The 22,860-nt window shown below is 36.0% G+C and overlaps 1 protein-coding gene across 1 annotated transcript in view; it reads left to right on the top strand.

The window, feature by feature from the left end:
• LOC108439124 (heat-stable enterotoxin receptor) overlaps nucleotides 1–22,860 on the top strand; it is a 37,267-nt gene that overhangs the window by 1,585 nt on the left and 12,822 nt on the right. The window contains exons 3-20 of the mRNA XM_017717342.2: nucleotides 1,021–1,133; nucleotides 2,238–2,305; nucleotides 7,480–7,698; nucleotides 8,543–8,661; nucleotides 9,309–9,405; nucleotides 9,953–10,055; nucleotides 11,798–11,948; nucleotides 13,981–14,063; nucleotides 15,326–15,437; nucleotides 16,204–16,285; nucleotides 17,180–17,282; nucleotides 17,921–17,983; nucleotides 19,903–19,974; nucleotides 20,999–21,103; nucleotides 21,430–21,516; nucleotides 21,853–21,985; nucleotides 22,357–22,494; nucleotides 22,704–22,792. Coding sequence (XP_017572831.1) covers nucleotides 1,021–1,133; nucleotides 2,238–2,305; nucleotides 7,480–7,698; nucleotides 8,543–8,661; nucleotides 9,309–9,405; nucleotides 9,953–10,055; nucleotides 11,798–11,948; nucleotides 13,981–14,063; nucleotides 15,326–15,437; nucleotides 16,204–16,285; nucleotides 17,180–17,282; nucleotides 17,921–17,983; nucleotides 19,903–19,974; nucleotides 20,999–21,103; nucleotides 21,430–21,516; nucleotides 21,853–21,985; nucleotides 22,357–22,494; nucleotides 22,704–22,792 — 1,937 coding nt within the window. The remainder of the gene's footprint in view (nucleotides 1–1,020; nucleotides 1,134–2,237; nucleotides 2,306–7,479; nucleotides 7,699–8,542; nucleotides 8,662–9,308; nucleotides 9,406–9,952; nucleotides 10,056–11,797; nucleotides 11,949–13,980; nucleotides 14,064–15,325; nucleotides 15,438–16,203; nucleotides 16,286–17,179; nucleotides 17,283–17,920; nucleotides 17,984–19,902; nucleotides 19,975–20,998; nucleotides 21,104–21,429; nucleotides 21,517–21,852; nucleotides 21,986–22,356; nucleotides 22,495–22,703; nucleotides 22,793–22,860) is intronic.

The raw sequence follows: 22,860 nt of genomic DNA, 5'->3' as shown, positions 1-22,860 counted from the left end.
ACGTTCCTGCTTCTCTGTGAGGATCTCATACCTCTGTGTAACGTCTTGTTTTGAGTGAAACTGTAGTTTTCATCTATGCTGTTGCTTTTGTTATTTTGCTGCTTGGTGCTGCTTGCAGTTCTCCTAAGAGTCCTGTCCCCAAATTACACATATTTCTGGGATGCAGTGTGTTTTGCTCATAAATGCTTCGGCCTAGACATACTTCAGTGATAAACAAATGACATGGCAGTAACTGTAACTGTCATCAATGGAATATCAGCGGAATGGAATGACCTGTGCTTCGATTCCTCGATCTCATGACTACATAACTTCTCCATTTCAGTTAGGTTCAGTTACTTAATAATTTATGACAGTTGCTGGATGATAAGACTTAAGATTAATAAGTGGATAATTAAGGAAGTAACTAATACGCAAGTTTACACGCATAATCCAACAAACGTAAGTGTGTAAGTATGTAAAAACAGTAGGACTAGTCAGTGTGATTTTGTATTGCTATTTAAGAAATCCATTAAAAAAGTATATGGGCTCATTCTGACATTCTTGTCATAGCTGTATGAGTGGAAAAAATAATCTTCAACAGAATGTGTTTATTACTTTCAATAATTAGGTAATATTATTTTAATTGTGAACCTGAACATTGCGTGATTTCTATAGAGTGAGTGCAGTTTTCAATTTTCATTACCAACAGCCATTGAGAGCAACAGTGACTGCATATTTCAACCAATGAGTATATACTGTATTTATCAAAAATGCAGTCAATAACTCAGCTCCATTGTCATTATAGCCTCTTGATCTCATTCTCGTTCATATGCCTTGTAGATTTTTGCTACAATGAAAGCACTGAGGGAGAACTGGAGCTTTCCATTTTGCTTTTGTGGAAGAGTCAAACTATGAAAATGTCTTTAAATAGCGATATTCTTAATGGATTGTGTTATTGACACATTTATTTTTCAGTCTCAGTATAATGTAATTGTATAATACGTGCATACATTGTTCATCTTTTAAAATGTGACTCGACAGGCATGAACTTTACGATTAAGGGAAACTTCCGTGGGTTTAACACAACTTTTTACCAACGCAAAGGCTGTGGGAGCAGCACCTGTGAAGGAGTGGAAATCCTCAAATCACTGCATGTGAGTCCTGCCTGTCTGTCAGCTTGGCCCATATTAACTGAACAAAATGATTAATACAGTCATGATACAGTACACTTCATTAGAACATGGACAGAAAGTATGGATTTATAAGACTTATAATACCCAAATACTCTTAAGAAATTAAAACCTCTTGTTTTTCGAGAAAGGCTCAAGACTCTTCTTGGTTGGGGTTTCAACCCTAGATGTAGTGGTTATTGCCCATGATAAAAAGGTTACTATGATTATTTCTCAGTCATAGCTCTAGTGGAGAAATATTGTTAGAACAACAGAGCGCCACTGGAAGTCATTCTTACCTGTAGCCATTAAACTCTATAACTCAACAAACAATAACTCAGAGGTTTTATACAATATGTCTCATATTTATTATCACAGTTACTGCCACTTTACTGTGTTTGTAAGAATTTAAACTTGTACAAATTGCAAATTTCTCTTTTTTGGCTTAAATTATTAAAGTGTTTATTCTTTTAAATAAATGCTTGCAACTGTAATAACTGCAATTTTGCTCTGGGATCAATAAAGTACTCTGATTCTGATTCTGATTCGGGGAAAGGTAGACTCTAACTTTCCGTCCATAACAGATGTGCTTTTGTAAGTAAAGGAGATGTTTACTTATTATTTGAATCTGATGAAATGTTACTGTTGTGTGTACAAGCTTTTTTGCAGAAAGAAAAAACATTGTTTAGATTGTTGTTAAGTTCATCGAAACATCGAACCAAAGGGAAGTTGGCATTACAGTTTTAAACCTGTTAATACAGAATGTAAATGTAATGTCTTTATGTTGGAATATTATATAATGATGGTGATAATTTAGCTTTTTTGAATGGCTTCCCTTCATCTTTTTGTAATTTACAAAGTGCAGGAGTGAAATTGTGATTATTTGTATCATGTCGTTTTCCATGTCCCGCTTCATTACGTTAATAGTCAGCGTGAAGTCAAACCTGGGTTTTTATTTTGTTTATAAAAATATGCAAGAGGTAGGCGAATGAACAAAAGAATGTCTCAAATCCTTAATTTGCTTTTTAAAAAATGTGTATGGCATTGATTCAGAGATAATTCTGTTTGTTTGTTTTTTTTTTTTTTCAGAATACAAGTACGGTTGGCTGTGCCATGCTTGGACCATCTTGCACATATGCCAGCTTTCAGCTGGTGGAGTGAGTTTTATCTGTCTTATTGTATTCACTTGCTGTCTGTTTGAATTTAAAATTTGTATTGTAATTAATTATCTTTATATCTTGCCTTATTGTCTCTCTTTTCTCATTAACAAAATTCGTATTAGTGCTGATGAGAAGCTAATTGCTGCTGCTTTCACCTTGTGCCCTATGTTAACAGAAGGCGATTGTGGAGCTAAGCAATATAATGATTAAAGATGATTCCTTGAACAGTATAATTTTTTATATTGAATTACATTTGTATACAGTGTGTAATTTTAGAATGTGGCCCAGCCAATTCGATTTCAGTACCTGAACCTGATTTTTCTACGCAGTCACGTATTCACATACTCCGTGTTTGAAAGTGGGTATGATGTTCCTACTGTGAAATGTAAATTCCATTACGGCAGTTTTATAGGGATCTTTGTTGTTCAAAATTAACACTTCAGACTGGTTTGTCCGTAGAACATCATCCCAAAAGGCTTAGTATTGTACAAGTGATTTTTTAAGAGGTGAGCATTTATGTTTCGTTTTCTTAGCAGTGTTTTCTGCCTCACTCTTCCATGAATGCCACTTCTGTGTAACCTTAGAACCTTTTGTGACTTTCTGGATGATTAACTCTGTGCTCTTGGGCAAATTTTGGCTGGCTGGCTACTCCTGGATAGATTCACTGGTGTTTCCAAGGTTTTCGGTTTGTAGATTACAGCTCTTGCTGTGGTTTGAACAACTTTTTTCCTTTGTTTTTTTGGATTTTCCTTTGATCATGGCCTAGTGTGTGTGTGTGTGTGTGTGCGCGTGTGTGTGTGTGTGTCTGTGTGTAAAAACATAATGGTAAACTTAGGTTTGCATTCAACAGGATTGGCTTCATTCAGCCCTGGCTATGTCCAATCAGCTGAATCCCATTATCAGTTAAATTAGTTTGTTCCTAATTCGAGTGCGATTCAGAGGCTGCGATGTGATGTATGATACCCACTTTCTGCATCTTGATGCATCTTGTTTTTCTATATAGGATTTCTTTATTTTTCACTGTGTGACAACTTATAACTTTTAAAGCAAAACATAATGGTCCATAATGAATTTACCTCCAATATCTTTTATTAATAAATCAAATGAAAGTGATGTGGCAAGTCAGCTGGAAGGCTCTCATTCACTGCTCTTGTTTGGAGCACATGAGACACTGGCTACCACTGCTTTGTCCTTTTCAATTCAGGTGGAAGCTTTGACATCGCTTGATCAATTGTCCTCTGGTTGGCAGCAACTACAACTGGCCAGAATTTTTTTTTCTTGTATTCACAACATTCGTAGTCTAAAATGACTCCATCCCAACTTTTGGAACGTGTTGGAGGCATTAATTCCAAATGAGAGTATATTTACAAAAACAAAAACAAAAAACTGGTAAACTGCTAAGTAAAACATTAAATACCTTGTTTTTGTACTATTTTTGTTTGAATACATGTGAATGTGGATTTACAAATGATTTCTGTTTTTATTTACATCCCTCATTCTATACCAACGTTTTTAGAATTGAGGTTAGAATATGACTTATATAACGTCAGCACTACTTTTTTCCGGTGTACTTTCCCAGGGACTGTAAAGTATAGTACAAAGATTGAGTGAGCGTCATGGATTTACAGTCGTGCGCATGGTAGTATTTGCTCAGGTGTGTTGTCAGTGGGGCCTGAAAATGGATGTGTAAATTCCATGCAACATATTTGCTTTTTGTATACTATATTTATTTCATATTTGAAATAAATATAGTATACAAAAAGCCCTTGCAAATTCTAAAAACATTACTATTCAGTAAAATGGAAAATATAATGGGGAAACGTTAATAACAACCTTACCCACTTGTGTGATGAAGTGCTGTGAACCCAAATGTAAATTTTATCTGTTCAGGTTTTAAATGTGTTTGTGTCAAAAATGCGGTGTACTTTGATCTCATCTCAGTCATGTGTGAGATCTAGGTCAAGCTGTATTCTCTTTCAGCTTCCTGCAATGAAACAATCATACAGTTCTATTTAATATGTATCACCCTACTTGCTTCCTGTTGTTAAATTCTGTTTGTAATTCTGTTTGTGACACTGTATTATATGTGTGAAACAAATAGAAGCAATATTACACTCAGACAAACAGACAAACAACTAAATTCACTCTGGCATTAACTTTCTAATGTACTTATTCGGACGGGATTAGGTTTAGATGGGGAGATGGAGTAATTTACCACAGCATGTCTGTAATATTTTTGACCAATTCACAAGGCATAAGAAATTTCGTCATGAATCAAGAGATGGAAGTGGCTACTAAATTACGCATTTTACTTCAGAAGAGAATAGAAAACACTGAAACATTTAATGTAGCCATTATTTTGTTGGCCGTACCCATTTAACTTGCTGTCTTAAGTTAATGCAGTGTGTCATTAGAATTATCAATTAACGTCATTGCATAAAATCAAATGTTTTTTTTTGTCAATTTTTAATGTTCTAACAGTACATATTGGCTTGATTTTACCCCAAAAAACACAACTAAGCGTTTCTTTGAGTGCCTCCCTACTTAAGAATTTCCTTTTGGACAGAATATGATAGCTTTTTTACTGATATGTCAGCGCAACCTGGATTAATATAACCTGGGGTTATTTCTGCTGCTCATGTTGTAGTAGGTAAATGGTACTGGAATCTTTGCCGAGCTGGGAGTGCACAGTCTGTAAAAATGACTGACATGGTGGGTTTAGATGGGACAAAAATGACTGAGAAATGCTGGAAAAATATTTAAAAACTTAAAATCAAATCCTGTCCGTGTAGAGAAATAGATAAACACTGGTAACCAGGGCTCGATGTGAAATGTAGCCTTAAGTAATCACTCTGTTGATTTTTAGATGCCCATCATAAACCTCAATCACATACTCAGGCTGCTGGCACTTCAGTAACTAGTGAGTAAAGAACCTTGTGTTATGCCAGCCTTACAGTAAACTTTTCAAGCGTTTTCACTCTCGCTGACAAATTTCCAATGTCGGAATAAAATCATGAGAGTCTTGTTGCTTCACACTCCCGGTATCTCGAACGTTTAGTGCAAGGTGCTAAGGATGGCTGTCTTCAATCAGCCCTTTCCCATCTTGACTACAAAATGAACCATGTTTAATATTATCATAAGTCTTGGCTAATGCAAATAGTGACGTGCTGGGGAGCAAGCGGGTGAGCACAATAGGGAGAGAGAGAGCAAGGGAGAAAAAGTGTGGCTGAAATCTCTGTAAAATTGACAAATCCGCTCCACTTTAAAACAAACTTAAAAATGTAAACTGGCTGTTTTTACATTTCAGGTTCACTGAGCCTACAATGGCAATGCATGTGCAGACAAAGAAAATGTGCAGAGGACTGCACATAAGAATGGCTTTATTGTTTTTTTCCCCTTTTTTTGCTTTGTGTTAGCATTTGCTTTTTTGTTAGTTTTTTATGCTTTAGTTCATAATGTTGAATCACTGCATGTTTTGTAAATCTTTACATTGAATAAAAAAGTAATTGCACATTTTACAGGTTAATTATAAAATTTCTGGTTGATGATCTTCCAGAATATTCAGCTCTGTAGTGAACTGTGCTGAACCCCAGCCAGCCTGTCTTCACATGTGTACCACTACAGAGTGGAGAAGGAAAATTCTTGTATGGTGGGATGTAATGACCCTGCAAGATCCCCAGTCTTTGTAAAATCACAGTCTGTGACTAAAAACTGTGACATTGTCTTTAGATGTGAGAGGGTGTCAGACTTTAGTCTTTCAAAAACCTTTTCAAAGTCTTCTAGTGTGTGGTTAGCATTAGCTGGAATGTGTGAGTCTGTTGAGCATTGTGGACATGTGAGAAGTGCATGCTTTCTAAGACTGTTTGGAGTGCTGCATGCTGATGCTTTGCATCAGTGACACTTTATGTCCTTGAATCTCAATCAAACTATTCCAGGATATAAGCGTATGAGCTTGCATGATTGCTCTGATTCATTTTAATTACTTTGACCTATTTTTTATGGTTTACAGGGTCATTTCATTGTAAACTTTTAAATCTGAAGTCCCAATTAGAAAGTGATGAGATTTAAAAAGTGAGAAAAGAGAGGATCTCCAAATGGTGTTAAAAGTTACACTTGGTTCTTCGAAAGTGCAACTTTGGAACTGATCAACTTTGGAAAAGATCGTTTTTTTCTGTTGTCAGAAAGGTTATGACACTTCATAGCCTGACTTTTCTTGGCTCTGCATACAAAAATATGTCATGTTAGAAAACATGGGAAGGAAATTTAGTGATGCAGGTTTCAGAAAGTTCATTTCTAAATGTTTATAAAAAAAAATACTTGTCTATCTGACTGAAAAATTTCACCACATTAAGGAAACTTTACCCATGCTAGCAAAAGAATGAACTAGAAGTGTTATTTGAATCTTTGTGCTCATAGAACCAAAGCAGACATTGTTTCTGTGATTTAAATCCTGGCACCAAGTTTTCTATTGTACCTAACATGTCAGTGTTCTGTTCTAGATTTACTGCATACAGCGTATGAGGTGGTTTAAACCCTTACATTAATGATATTCTCGTTTTAACCCTTATGTTAAAGAAATTTTTAGAGGCCTTGCATCAGTTCATTTAGTGGGGCCGGGTCACTGCACCAACCTATAATTATGCTTGTACATGCTTCTATAGTGGCAAGTGGCAAAACACAACGTAAAACTAAGTATGTACGCTGCTACTGCTTGATAAATTAGGAGAAATTAGTTGACTTTTGGTGATTTACTGTGACTCTCCTGGCTCCTGCATGTGTGGCTGCTTTGTACAGATCTACTGTACGTTTCTTGCCTCGTATTTTCCTGACCTTTTTTTTATTTGCGTTTCTTAAACACTGCAACCCTCCATGGCTCTGTGATTGTTAGATGTCCTGCTCATAAGTGAATTCTAACAGTGGGTCTGTGTGGTTATAATGATTGCATCAGGGCTGGACATAATGGACAAACATATCTATCTAAATTGTCTATATTCCATTATCTATATTACATATCTATATTACATGTGACATATGTCACATGACTATAGCAAAGATTATCAAAGAATATATTGTGCAGCCCTACACTGCCTTATTAAGAGATATAATAATAAATCTTCTGCATGTGTGATATGTTAGCTATAAATGTGTGTCTGTGTATGCCTCTCTCTTAGTCAGGAGGTGGGTTTGACTCTGACCATACCTATAATATCAGCGGGAAGTTTCGGGCTGTCATGTGACTACAAGGAGAAGCTCACTCGTCTGCTGCCACCGGCGCGCAAAATCTCCAACTTCTTCGTCCATTTCTATAATGAAACTTTTTCCAACCTGAAAACTCACTGGAACACAGCCTACATCTACAAAAAAACAGAGAACTCAGAGGAGTGTTTCTGGTACAGAATCTTATCTCTATCTCTCTCTTTCACATTCTCTCTGTCTTTCTATCTCTGTCTCTCTCTTTCACACACACATGCAACAGTGCACAGTCGCATTTTAACCCATTAAGCTCTAGCCCAATTGTGTTGTTATTTAAGGAGTTATTTGGTGAAAAATCAAATTCACTCAATTTTCCTCTAAGCTCAGATGTAGTCAGTGAGCAAATAAATGTTTGTTGCTTTAATGTTTCTTCTGCATTTTAGCGCTGGAACTATGAGGTTAATCTTGCCAACAAACACTAGAAGTTGATAATTGTCCAAATCTTTTTTGTAAACACACCCCAGAAACTTCTCTCAGCCTGCACAGACCGTATCCTTGTCTTCATTAAGGTCACACAGATGGTCAGTGTGATTTAGGATGCTGCTTGTTCTGTGAATTTGTGTTGTGAATTATAAAAAATTAGCAAAACATTGTGTAGCCAAAGGCAGTGGGCACCTTTTTTAGACAACAGGTTATGTGTCAAATGATATCTAGTGTTTGTTTGCATCATTAACCTCTAAATAAGCAAAGTTTGGGTACCAAACGTGTTGGCTGATCAAATGAAAAGTGAAAATTGCATAAATGAGATTTTGTGCCAAACCGTTAATTTAATCTTAAGATTTATCAGTAACTGTTAAACAATTATCCAAAATTTCAGTAGCAGTTAAGAAACTAATATGTAAGTACTGTATTTTTGAGAGTGAGTGTGAATTGAAATGTAGACATAAATGTGGAACCAAGAGTTTAATGAGGTAGCTTGCAGGCCAAAGCAGTAGATACACTACAATACACATGCTCTGAGAATCTGTCTTGCTGCTGCAGGTACCTTAACGCGCTGGAAGCATCAACGGCTCAGTTTTCCAGTCAGGTCAACAGAAAGGTGCTCCGGAGCAGAGAGGAAATAATCCCTGTTCTCTCTGACGCCAACCGGCACAGCAACAGTGAGTAATAATCTATCACGTTTGGGGCATTTTCATTATACTTTGTACTCAGATTTTGTATTTGACAATGTGGCTAAACCACATCCGAACCTGACCAGTTTTGTGTCCAGCTCACATCAAATAGATATCAATAACCACATTAAAAACAAAACATTCTTGTTACTCTTTACTGTTTTCATATTTATTGGTGTTATTCTGCTCTACCTAGACAAATTGTTAAAAATGCTTGGTTGGCCTTAGACTTTTGCCCAGTACTATATGTAAATTAAATTAATGTTATAGTGCTTGACTTGACCCAGCACTGACAGACAGTAAATGGTGTTTGGAGTATTGAGACATTCTGGTATTTAACGACAATACATGTTTACCTTAAAAATCTCCATTTACATTACTTGGGTGTAAAAGGAATTGTCTTCAGTAATAAGTATCTATAAGTAAACCCTACAATTTTTTATGTATATATCTTAATTTTTGTGATTAGATGTATTGCCATGAAATGTTTTTTTGTGTTTCTTGATGTACTTTGTATATACAATTCACTGAGAAAACACATCTGAGAAAAGCTGAGCATACCAGAATAGATTCTCTTGCTGTGAGGTGATCACAGCTTTTTCAGTTTCCATTTCCTTCTGTTTTTTTTTATCTAGTTTTCATCACATGTGGAACCCCAGATGACATTTTCTACATTAAGAACGGGACGAATGTTAACAAGGACATTCTCTTCATCCTTATAGACATTTTCAAGTGAGTCTGCTCTGCCTGTTTTCATGTTTAACCCATTTAAAACCAAGAACTAAATTTACTCTGGTAAGAAAAATGCTACAGAATGTGTGCTGAAATTTTTCATGGTTGTACCGTAGACCAAGACCAAATGATAAAAACTCACTTTTTAGCAATGTGGTTTAATAAAAAAAAATCCTAAGATTTGTTTTCAGGCAAGCTTAGAGGACATATGAGTCAAAAGGGCAAAAAGAAATTTTCACATAAGAACACCGTGGTTGGTTAGGCTATAGGTCACCTGGAAGTTTATAGAAGCAACCTAAAGTGTATATAAGAACTCATCCATTGGGCCTGGAGAAAATTGAGTTCACTTCACAACTAACATGTACTACTGCATTTTATGTTTAATATTTTTATCACAAAAAGTGTTTAATAATAATAAGCTTTCTGTCTCTGTCTACAGAACTGAGTGTATCTTTATTCAAGTTTTCTTCTAATAAATAATTCACTGTTTGTTATTCACCATGGAGGCACAAAGCGTAAGTTTATCATAATTTTTTCTGTTGTTCAGTAACGGCTATCACCTCAATGAATCATCATTTGACTACATGAGGGACGTACTAGTGCTGACCATGCACGATATGAGGAACTACACTCTGATTGGCAACTGGACTGTAAGTGCACACATATACACACTCATGCCATTTCTCTGTTGCATTTCACCTTAGTAGTCAAGAGAATTACCCTTGATTTTCAGTCCGAACTTGTGTGTAGTGTTTAAAAATACAACGTATAAGTATCATTCTACCCAACAGGTTCAAAAGACAGAGCTGAAAATGATTTCACTTTACTGACTTGGATTTTAGACAAAAATAATTGTTTTGTATATATTTAGCTCATTACTATCTCATTTGGGTCTAAATAGACCATAACATAATCCTTGTAAATATTTAAAGTCTGAATACTTTATTGTTTTTTACACTGGGACCACAGTTTGCCAATTCGGTGAATGGTCCATACAGAAAATTACCCATATTGCAAGTTGTTATATGAACAAAAGAAAACAATGAACAAAATCAAGTGGAATATGGTGAATCTGAGTATAGCTGCAATAAAATTCTGCTGGAGAGTCAGCAGGAATTGAACGTAGTAAGACAATCAGTTACTACATACATAGACAATAAACGTCTTAAAGTAAAGGCTGCAGGGTCTTTCTACCACTGGAATACAAAAGATTGTGTTCAGCACTTGGTCATGCACAATCAAGACAGCCTTAGTAGGCTGTACTGACATGTCAGTGCTTGGCTTAGAACACACATTTTTCTTCTGCTGGTTTATCATCATATTCTTTAAAAACTACCATATGCTGTCAACATCAACATTTGTTTTACAGTAATTATTAATAATCAGTAATAACTTACCTTTCATTATAAACTCTGGTTCTGGTGCTGCAGCATTTTCTTGTGGCTTTTTCAAATAGTTTTCAAAACTTGCGAGTGTGGGTAATTGAAGGTCTGGAAGAATACACAAGATGAGCACTAGAAAACATATGCCCAGTTTCTAAACTGAATAAAAGATCCTTCAAAATCTGGCAGCCATCTTTAACATAACAGCTGAATAATGAAATGCATTGCTTCATATGGCTTTGAGACATGTCAAAGCCTTTTGTGTGGTGTTAAACCCCTGTATTCTCTAAGGGCATATATATGGACCAACACTTTAGTTACTCACATAACTCGATACTGTACTGTGCAAAAGTCAGAGGACAACGCTTATTTATCTAATGTCCAGTCAGAGCGTCCAAAACACAAGAAATTCATTTTTCAGCTGATTTTAAGGAGATAGATAGAGGATTAGATGTAAGATAATCCACTTGCATAAGGAAGGGGAAAGTCAAAAGAAAATACACCTCAAAGTAATTGAATGTGTTTGAGATTACTTGGAGAATGCAACTAGCTTGTACGACAGAACTTTGGAGGTGTGGAAGAATATTCCTGTAGATCTCTTTGAAAAACTCTCCCAGAAAGAATACAATTTGTAATAAAGAAAAAGTATGGAAACACTAAACAGAGTTTAGCACAGGTTTCAGTATAATTTTCTGATAAATATATGTTTTCTGTGTTTTCCCATTTCATTGTAATATGAAAAAAATGTAATTACATGAAGAGTGGTCTCTGGATTTTGCACAGTATTGTAATGTACATATTAGTTTCTTTGTAGTTTCCAAAATCATTAGTCATTGCATGATAAGTCTAAAGATCCAAAACTGAATAATTAGCTTACAGATGAACATATATAAGTCATTATCTATAATCTCTTTAAACAATAAAACCCAACGTGTGGCAATATAATGTTATGTATGTGTAAGAATGACATTAGGTCTGTCTGTCTCTCTCTCGCTCTCTCTCCCCTCCAGGTTCTTAACGATTATGTAGCAGGTTACCATGACGCTGTACTCCTCTTTAGTGAGGTGATGAGGAATATGCTAGCTCCAGGTCAGAGTGGGGGTTTAGCAAGCACACTCAACATCACTGGGGACAACCCCTTCAGAAACATCAGCTTCAATGGTACAGTGCTAGTTTTTTTTCCATGTTATATTTTCCTGTGTTGTCTCATGTCCTGATTCTCTTATTTGGACATATTGCCCCACAAAGGTAAAAAGGCCAAGAGCAGTAACTATGGCAACAGTGAAAATTAAAGGATTTGTTGCTGTCCAGCCAAATATGTTAGGGCTGCCAATTAGAGGGTGTGGGGAGGGCTTTCGGGGGCTCAGGCATGGTATAAGAAAGCATGACAGTAGAAAATTATAATTGTCCTCAAAGAGAAAGTATTAGGGATGCCCTGAGAATTTGATGTTCAGTTTGGATTTGTGGAATAAGCACTGGTCACGTAAGCCTGTAACATTCATTGTCATTTATTGACTGGATAAGTGTGATGTAGCTCTGCTTTTTAAGGCTGGAAATGTTCATACATTTCTTAGGTGCACACTAAGGTGCTTTTACACAGTCCTGTTATAATTATAATTTTAAAAATGTGCCGTTCTGTCCACTCTAAGCATTTTACACAAAACACAGAGTGAAAACATTCCTCACTGTTAAAGCATTTTAATAGTATTGAGTAATTTTTGAGCTGTGCACCTGACCATTTTGTAATTGGGGATTTTGCCAAATGGTAAAGTTATTAATTCTCCACTGGAGAGAAAATTGTTTCAAGCCCAACAAAAGGAAGTATTTGTTCGGCTTCTAATACTGTGTTCCTGTCCCTGTAATTACGTCACTATGGTGCTGTGCATGCAAGGTAATTGAGCCGCTCTGTCATTGCATCCCTTAACAATGTGTTTTATTGCTGAAACTCACATAGCAGTAATGACAGAGATACAATTCATGGTGCACCTGAGTACTGTCTATGATGTATGGGTCGTTCTACAGAAATGGTTCAAATTGGCGGTCAGGAAAATGTTAAAAATGTCTTTTTTCCCTTTAAAATTCATTTTACCTTGTGTTGCATATTAATTAAAATATAGACATTAATTGTGCATACATTGAAATCTTTTTATGTGTTTTCAGGATTTTACGTAACTTCAGACGTTTGTCTAAAATTTTCAAAACTGATGCAGAAAATTAGGGATCCTTTTTTCTTTTTGTTGACTAAGCACTAAAAAACAATGTACATTCACCGGCCACTTTATTAGGTACTCAGTTGCTTGTTAATGCAAATAGCTAATCAGCCAATCACATGGCTGCAACCCAATGCATTTAGGCATGTAGAGGTGGTCAAGACAACTTGCTGAAGTGCAAACCGAGCATCAGAATGGGGAAGAAAGGTGATTTAAGTGACTTTGAACGTGGCGTGGTTGTTGGTGCCAGACGGGCTGGTCTGAGTATTTCAGAAACTGCTGATCTACTGGGATTTTCACGCACAACCATCTCTAGGGTTTACAGAGAATGGTCTGAAAAAGAGAAAATATCCAGTTGTGTGGACAAAAATGCCTTGTTGATGTGAGAGGTCAGAGGAGAAAGGGCAGACTGGTTCGAGATGATAGAAAGGCAACAGTGACTCAAATAAATAAACAAAATCTCTGAGGAATGTTTCCAACACCTTGGTGAAAGTATGCCACAAAGAATTAAGGCAGTTCTGCAGGCGAAAGGGGGTCCACCCTTTTTACTAGTGTACCTAATAAAGTGGCCAGTGAGTGTATTTGGGCTGTCTAAAGTGATTACCTTAACTTTTGACATTACAATAAAACCAAAATCTACAATTGACTGCCAGAGATATATTTTATATACAAGGCAGCATTTATTACAAGGCTGAATTTATGGTCTGTGTCATCTCTCTCTCTTTCTCTCTCTCTCTCTCTCTCTCTCTGTTTTATGGGCCAAATTTGAATTTATTTATCACTCTGGATCTTCAAATGTTTTCACTGCAGTAGTTTATAATTGCCATTGTCCAACTCTGTCTGTAGGTATATTTCTATGTGCATGTATATGTCTATGTATTTCTTCACCTGATAGAAATATTTTTAACACATCTTTGTGCTTGTTTGTATGTGATTGTAAAAGTGTGTCTTATGCGTGTTCGTATGTGTGTATTTATGACCAGGAATTGGAGGTCATTATGTCTTGGATGAATACGGAGACAGAGATATGAACTTCTCATTGATGTATACAACAAGCACACATCAGGTCATTCTGAGGAGTTGTAATGCTGTTACAGAATCATAGTACAGGGTGGGCCATTTATATGGATACACCCAAATAAAATGGGAATGGTTGGTGATATTAACTTCCTGTTTGTGGCACATTAGTATATGGGAGGGGGACATCTTTTCAAGATGGGTGGTGACCATGGTGGCCATTTTGAAGTCAGACATTTTGGATCCAACTTTAGTTTTTTCAATGGGAAGAGGGTCATGTGACACATTAAACTTATTGAGAATTTCACAATAAAAACAATGGTCCACGACGACCAATCCACAAACAGGAAGTTAATATCACCAACCATTCCCATTTTATTTGGGTGTATCCATATAAATGGCCCACCCTGTACATTTCTAGCATTTCTTCATCATTTGGCTGTAAGTATCAAAATGTGTTTACAACAGCAGCATAGCAATGAACAGGCCAGTTTTGTTACATACTTCCTAAAAATAGCTCAACCAGTTTGCACTGAAATCCCTGACGTTACTGGAGAATAAACCTTTGTATATATTAAACCTGGGATTCTAATATGGGGTTCAAATCTATGTATGTAGTTATTTACAACTTAACTGCTGTTGAATTATTAATCTTAAAGGAATAGCTCAGCAACACAATTAAATTTGTTCCCCTTACTCTAGATGTAGTTAAGCAGGCAAGACATGTTTTGTACCCAGATGTTGCTCCTTTACACTGAAGCTATCAGGTTAATGTTGCTAGCAAACACTAGAAGGCAATAGTCAAGTAAATTTTTTCCATAAATACTGTAGAGGCCCAAAACGTCCTTAAGCCCGCTTGAACCACATCAAGATCTTCATTAAATATAATTGTTGATGTGGTTAAGGACAAAGTATGGCTGAACTACAAAGTGGGAATTCAACACATGTTGTCTAAAATGGTTTCCTTCTCATGAGCTACACAGTGAATGTTTCTTAATTTTTACAGTTCACAGTCACACTGTGTCCTACAATTTGGACAACAAACATGTCTTGACTAGTTGACTACATCTGGGGTTAGTGGACAATTATGTAAATTTCCTTTGAGGTTTATTGCTGAGTAACTAATTTGTTTAAAACCCCACATACGGCATTCCAGAGATGTTATACAATGAGTATGTTTGTTATACCATGGGTATGAGTTGAAAAAACTGAATTAACAATCCTGCTTGATCTTTTAAAAACCTGCAGTTCTGATCCTTGTAATCTTATGAGCATATAAACTTCTTTCATTCTTTTTATTGTTTTCTCTAGTTTAAGACGTTATTTGTGTTTGACACCTCCACCAACAAAACCACACTAACCCATAGTAATCCTGACCTGCCCTGGCGTGGCTCTCGTCTGCCTGATGACAAACCTGGAAATGGTAATAATGTGGCCTTTTTCATTTTCATTTGTTAATAATAATGAAACATTACATAACATGGTACAAAACATACCACTGTTTTGTAGATTCATTTTGCAGGTCATAATTTGGCAGGCTGAAAATACTCAAATTGCTTTTTTGTGTGTCACTGAAAAAGAGGAAATAGTTGTCAGTTTACATACAGCAGGATCTCACAAATGCACTTACGTTTGTAGATGTAGTTTGAGTGTATATGAAGTTAAAGTGTATTTGTAGAAAGACATTTGTTTCATAAGGTCTGAAAAGAATGGCAGACATCTATTAGTCTAACAAGCCCGTTCAAAAATATTCAGATATGTTCATCGAACAAAACATTAAAATTCCCATATAATACCTAATGGATTTTTGCAGTGCCATGTTGAATTTTATGATACCTGCACATACCCTGATAATGCATATTTAAAATATGCATGTCTCTTTCAGTAATAAACAGAGCCTGATACACACACATTTTTGTGGTGCCACGTAGTATTCCATTCATCCATATATATATATATATATATATATATACATATATAAATTGTTTTCAGTGTTATGAAATCTCGGCACAATTTTTGTTCTCTTAAGCCCATTTTCATTGCTTGATTATTTGATTATTTGCCAAAAGATACTTGATTGCTCATATAATTGATATTAGCAGTCCAATTGTTTTCTTCTACTGTGATGCTTATATATGATTTTGTGTGTGTGTGTGTTTGTGTGTGTGTGTGTGTGATGTATCTTGCAGGCCTGCAGATACAAGATATCATTGTTATTGTGCTTGCCATTAGCGTTGTACTTGTCACTGCTATTGCTTTACTCTTCTATAGGTAAGAGAAGCATGCTTTATAATATGGACTTATATATATAATAAGTATTTTATAATGTTTTCTCTTTGTTAATATGTTTAAATATATTTGAACATCTAGATATAGGTATATGTTTTTTACATTTATTATATGCTAATGTGAAGGGATTTTATTCTGAGCAATTGTGGAGCATTTCTGTTGGTCCGTTCATTATTTAATTTTTTACACAGTCTAAAGGGCACCATCTGTGCTCAAATGATTTAGAAAAATGAAAATCTGAAATGGAGATATGGAGAAATGGAGTTTTTTTTGGACAGTGGCGTTATGCTACCTATGTAACAATTTGCCTAATAAATATCACATAAGTATTACACTTTGTCGTTACTTAATTAGCAAAAATCTGCATTTCAACCTTTGAGGTCCAATTAGAAACACAGTGACTGGAGCATGATGGATTGAAGATTTTGTCCTTGCTGCTTCAGAGCCACACTAACTTCCACTTAGTTGTCATCTGAGACACATTGAGTTTACTTGGTTCAAATGTGTACATCATGAGTAAAATAATTTTACATCAACACAGTTCTATCTTTGATTTTCCTTTTGGCAGTAATTGTGTTGTCATTTCTTTCAGTCAGAAAAGATGTGCACATTTGAATGAAGCAAATTGGGAACCTTTTTAAGTGTAATAAAACACCAGGTGCTGAGGTCAGCCATACATTTTCTCACTCCAGAAACTCCAGTGCTGTTGGTTTAAATTGACCTGATACCTACTCATAAAACAGGTTGTAATGATGATTTTAGTATGTGTTCATTTTGCTCATATTTTTCTCATGTTTGTCACTGTTCACTGTGTGTGTGTGTGTGCTGCACGTGTGTATGTGATGTTTGTGTTTCTGTGTGTGTGTGTGTCTTCAGACAGAACAGGAAGCAACGCTACATGCAGAAGAAATGGTCTCATATAAGCCCAGACCTCATTATACCAGTAGACTACAGAGAGACAAACCTCATCTCTCTCAAAGTAACATACACATACACACACACATGAACAGATGAACAGATTGAAGGCATTAACCCACTCAAGGCAATATAGTATTTCCCTTAAATCTTATTTTGGTCAAAGAAATTTGCAAACACCACAAACCTCAGGCGCTAAGAAGCGAACATCCCTAACATCTATATCTCACTCTAAGCTGGGTGGGATATTTAATGGTTGTTGTTAAGCATGATGTGAAGTGGCCACAAAGACTGTATGATAAAACACACTAATGTTTAATGGTTTTTAATAACTTGTTGCATTTGTACAGAATTCTAATATGTATGTCCAATATTTTACAGCTTCAAACATGATTCAGTCTGATTATATAACTGGAAACATCCACTTTGTAATGGTCCTTACAGGGCAATCACAACCCAATAGGTTGAGTTGAAAACAGATTGAGTATAACATTATATCTTCCCATAACTCAGAGAGAGGGGAAGTTGCCAATGTTGGTTGTGGGCTGTGTTGCACACATCACATTTATGAATTATTAGTATAACTATTCATAACCATTCTTCCGATGTATCTTTCTTCATGTCATCCTTATTACTCTCTTAGGTATGTACACTCTGTGTATCAATAACCATTTATGTTTGTTTTGTTTCTGTCTTTGTCAGATCGATGAGGATAAGAGGAGAGACAGCACCTATCAAGTCCGGAAAGGTCGCTACGACAAAAAGGTCTTACTTTTTGCTTCTTTATCTGACTTTGTGCTTGTTTTTTTCTGTAGTTATAAAGCCGAGCTAAGTCTGGACAATGAGTGCTTATACAGACCCAATTCCAAAAAGTTTGGGGCAAGAGGAAAAAATGCAAATAAAAACAGACAGCAAGAATTTCAAATGCTTTTAGACCTGAAATCAACTTTAAACAGTACAAAAAAAACATATTTACTGTTTCAGCTACTTAACTTTGTTTTTTAGATTAACACTTTAAAACACATTCTGAATTTGCTGCCCAAAAAGCAAAATGCCCCTGTGTTACATCACCTTTCCTTATAACAATGTTCAGTAAACATTTGGGACTGAGAAGACCAGCTGTGGTAGTTTTTTCCATTATATTTGTTACAGCAGCATGGATTTTTAAGGTGGTGTCATCTGAGGTCACAGACATTTAATAGTAGTTTTTGGCCTTGATCTTTACAGACAGAGATTTCTCTGAATTCTTTCAGTCTTTTAATAAAGTTATGCAGTGTAGATGTTGAAATGGTGTTCTTAGGCTGTTGGACTACTTGCTCATGCAGTTTTGCATTCTGGTTTTCTGGCATTTTACCTACTGTCAGAACTTTATAAAATTGAGTTTGTAGATGTGAGTTACACTGAATAGATGCCATCTTTATGGTGGGCATCATACTATTAATATAATTCCAATTTCTCAAGAATATGTAGTTGAATGCATAAATGCATGATGATCAACAACATCAATTCTGGAACATCAGAGTCAATTATAATCGATTATAGTAATACCTGTAAATGTATGTGCTCATGTGCTCAAATGTTTTTAGATGTGGAAAACCTTAGCGTATTGTTTTGAGAATTCTGAATTGTACCTAAATGATGAAATCACATTGAATATCTGTAAAAATTTGGTTCAGTAATACATTAATACATTTCCAAAATGCTTTCCAGAATAATTAAATGGTTGTAAAGTCATAGATGGTTAACCCAAATTTATGACTTTCTTTCACCAAGCATTATATTAGTAATGTCTCCTTGTTTTTGTGCTCTTTGTCCATTTATCAGCTCCACTTACCATATAGGTGCACTTTGTACTTCTGCAATTACAGACTGTAATTCATTCAATTCTCTGCATACTTTGTTAGCCCCCTTTTACCCTGTTCTTCGGTGGTCAGGACCCCCACAGGAACACCAAAGAGCACGTACTATTTGGGTGGCATCAGCACTGCAACAGCACTGATGTGGTGGTGGGGTAATAGCATGTGTGTTGCGCTGGAGTGGATCAGACAGCAGTGCTGCTGAAGTTTTTAAATACCTCACTGTGTCACTGCTGGAATGAGAATAGTCCACCTACCTAAAATATCCAGCCAACAGCGTCATAGGACCACTGATGAAGGACTAGAGGATGACCAACACAAACTGCACAGCAAATGATGAGCTACTGTCTTTGACTTTACATCTACAAGGTGGATCAACAAGGTAGGAGTGTCTATTAGAGTGGACGGGTGAGTGGACACAGTGTTTAAAAACTCCAGCAGCGCTGCTGTGTCTGACCCACTCGTACCAGCACAACACACAATAACACATCGCCACCACATCAATGTTACTGCAATGCTGAGAATGATCCAACATCCAGATAATACTTGTCCTGACCACTGAACGACAGGGTGAAAAAGGGCTGATGAAGCATGCAGAGAAACAGATGGACTACAGTCTGTAATTGAAGAACTACAAAGTGACCCAGCTTTACCTCTATAGTAAGTGGATAACACTTAATGAATAATTAGTGTAGGCACAAGGATGTATTCCTAATAAAGTGCTAGCAAAATTCTCAATGCCCTCCTATCACTCACTACCTAGCTTTATGTCTCACTCTTTTCATCTCTATATCTCTTGCTATCTTTTCTCTCTTTCCCTCTCTTTAGCCTGTCATCCTCAAAGAGCTGAGGCAATCAGATGGAAATTTCTCAGAGGACCAACGCATTGAACTAAATTCTGTAAGTTCTGTAAAAGTGTAAGTTCTGTAAAACTCTCCTTGTACTATTTCCCTCTGTTATGTACCTAATCTGTCCATTATTCGCACTTAAAAATGTGTCTGTCATGAGATTTTTCTTATTTACACATCCTGGCTGGCTAGGGTATATCTGTCTGGACTGACATTTAGGTCAAAATGTGATTCAGATTATTATTCCATGGGATATTCAACTGTGGAAAAAGATTGACATAGGAAAATTACATAAAACTTTTTTTGTTATTTTGCTATTTTAGGTCTAGTATGACCCAGTTCACCTATCTACAGTGTTACTGTATCAATATTACTACTTATTACTCATTCAGTCGATGTAATCAAAGACCTTATACAAAGGTCTGTCCGCTCTGAAGACATTATTTAAGTTATTTCCAACTCCGTAAGTCCAGGTTGCAGAAAAAGACTTCAAATACATTAGAAATCACTAATAAAGTAAATGGTAATATCTGACAATTGCTTCAGTAAGTTGTATGATTTGGCTTACATAACACACATAAATGAGGTATTTTCTGGTATTTCTCTGGGATTGTTCTGGCTATTGTTCTATGCATATCTCCACAAGGCTTTTACCATCTGTGTCTTTACCAGCAAATTGATTGGCTATTTCTATTGATAGGCTCTTTCTATTGAGACTCCCCTTTAACAGACCCCATGTTGAGTGTCACAAGCTATTCCATTTATTTTTTAACCAGCGAATGGTCACCTTCTGTTATGTAATGTCTCTGAATGCTCTGGATTTGCTTGACTCAAATATGTACATCACATATACACCACATTATAAACATGTATTACATCAATGTGTCTATAGTTCATTTACTTTTGGCATTAACTGTGTTGATTAAATCATGTAGACATTTAAATGAAGTTAATTAGTTGCAGAAACAACAATGTTAAAATGAAACAGGGAGATAATTGATTGTTGCTTTTATTGATTAGTGAATTATTAACATTTCTCTTACATTTCCTTTTCCCTCTCTCTCTCTTTCTCCCAGCTTCTTCGGGTTGATTACTATAATCTGACTAAGTTTTATGGTACAGTGAAGTATGAATATGGAGTGTTCGGCGTGTTTGAATACTGCGAGAGAGGTTCCCTCAGGGTAACACAAACACACACACACGTTTGCTCACTCAGTCTTTCCTACTCATCTGCATGAAACATTGTAACCAATGACACAGACACTCCACACATCGGTATATAACAATGGATGTCATTGTTGCTTTAAATTTTACCTAATGCACATTGCACACATGCAAATGACTTGGGGCCCATAAAGGAGCAACATAAATGAGATTTCTTGGTAATAGTGCATACAAAGCACCTTGCATTCAAGCATAATAGCTGCTGTTCACATTTAGTGGAAATTGGTGGTTCATTTACTCTAGCATATATTTATTGTGTTTGTTTTTTGTTTCTTGATATCAGTATGTCCTCAATGATACAATCTCATATCCAGAGGAGAGTTTTATGGACCTGGAGTTTAAAATCTCTGTCATGAATGATATAGCAAAGGTATGTACAAAAATCTAGAGAAAATGGGACATAAAGAAGCATATCTTCACTGTTGTAACAAAAACTTGTATCTCTGTTACATCAATACTGAAACATTCAGTATTGATTTAACATATTAAGATTATATTACAACTAAGTTGTAATGGACCATTTTTATTGTTCTGTTTTGACCATATATGTTGCATGTCATGAAATGATCACACAGTTTAAAGCATGGCTGCCACTTTCAAGTAGCTGTGCAGCTGTGATGAGGCACTGTAATGGATTCTTTCCAGAGCTGAAACATAAATAAACATTAAATGTGCGCTTTGTGTCTCCCTCTTGTGGTGATATTAGGGCTTGTCTTACCTGCATACCAGCAATATAGGGATGCATGGGAGGCTCAAGTCCACAAATTGTGTGGTAGACAATCGCATGGTGGTCAAAATCACAGACTTTGGCTGCAACACCATCCTGACACCAGGGAAAGGTTTGTCTTTTTTTGCTTTAATTGTATGGTATACTTGTCTATGGGATTTTTCTATTTATTACTAATGTTAACTTTAGAGAGTCTGTTAACCTAAAGGAATTAGTTGAGTAAGTAAGTATTTTCACATGAATGAAATATATCAGCACAGTTTGGTCTTTATGTTTATTAACTTAAGCAATAATTGTGTTGATGTAATATATTTTATTTATGTGGAAATAAATATATTTGAAATAAGTAAATTGAAATTTGAATAATTATTTTTTGTGTTTTATTGTTCTCTCTCTCTCTTTCTCACCTTCCCTTTCTCTCTCTCGCTGTCGATCTGTCTCCTTGTTTCTTTTTTCTTATCTCTATTTATGTCTGTTTCTCAGACTTGTGGACAGCTCCAGAGCACATGCGCGTGCAGGGTACTTCTCAGAAGGGAGATGTTTACAGTTTTGCTATCATTGCTCAAGAGATTATGCTGAGAAAGTGTCCTTTCTATACTGAGAGCTGCTCTGATATAGCAGGTAAAACCCAACACACTGATCCAAAACACATCATTATATTACAGAAATCAAACATCATTTTCCTTTGATGTTGATGATTTTTGATCAAGTAAAGCAAGATTTATGTTCATACATTACCTCCATTAGACTCCACAAGTGTCTGCAGCTGCAGTATCTCTTTTCTCTCTCCAACCCTCTTTCACTCTCTTTTCCTGTCTTGTCCTCTCTAGAGAAGCTGTACAAGATCCAGTGTCCAAGCGGTCCCACTATTTTCAGACCAGATCTCAACTTTGAGACCGCTGGAGAGAAAGAAGTAGAGGTAAGAAGAAGTGTCTAACACATTTTTTTGCTAATTCTGGTTTGAGGAATAGATTTGAAATATTTTTG

The sequence above is a fragment of the Pygocentrus nattereri genome, chromosome 1 (genome assembly GCF_015220715.1).
Source record: "Pygocentrus nattereri isolate fPygNat1 chromosome 1, fPygNat1.pri, whole genome shotgun sequence".
Classification (NCBI taxonomy): domain Eukaryota; kingdom Metazoa; phylum Chordata; class Actinopteri; order Characiformes; family Serrasalmidae; genus Pygocentrus; species Pygocentrus nattereri.
This window is presented reverse-complemented; position numbering and strand designations above follow the sequence as displayed.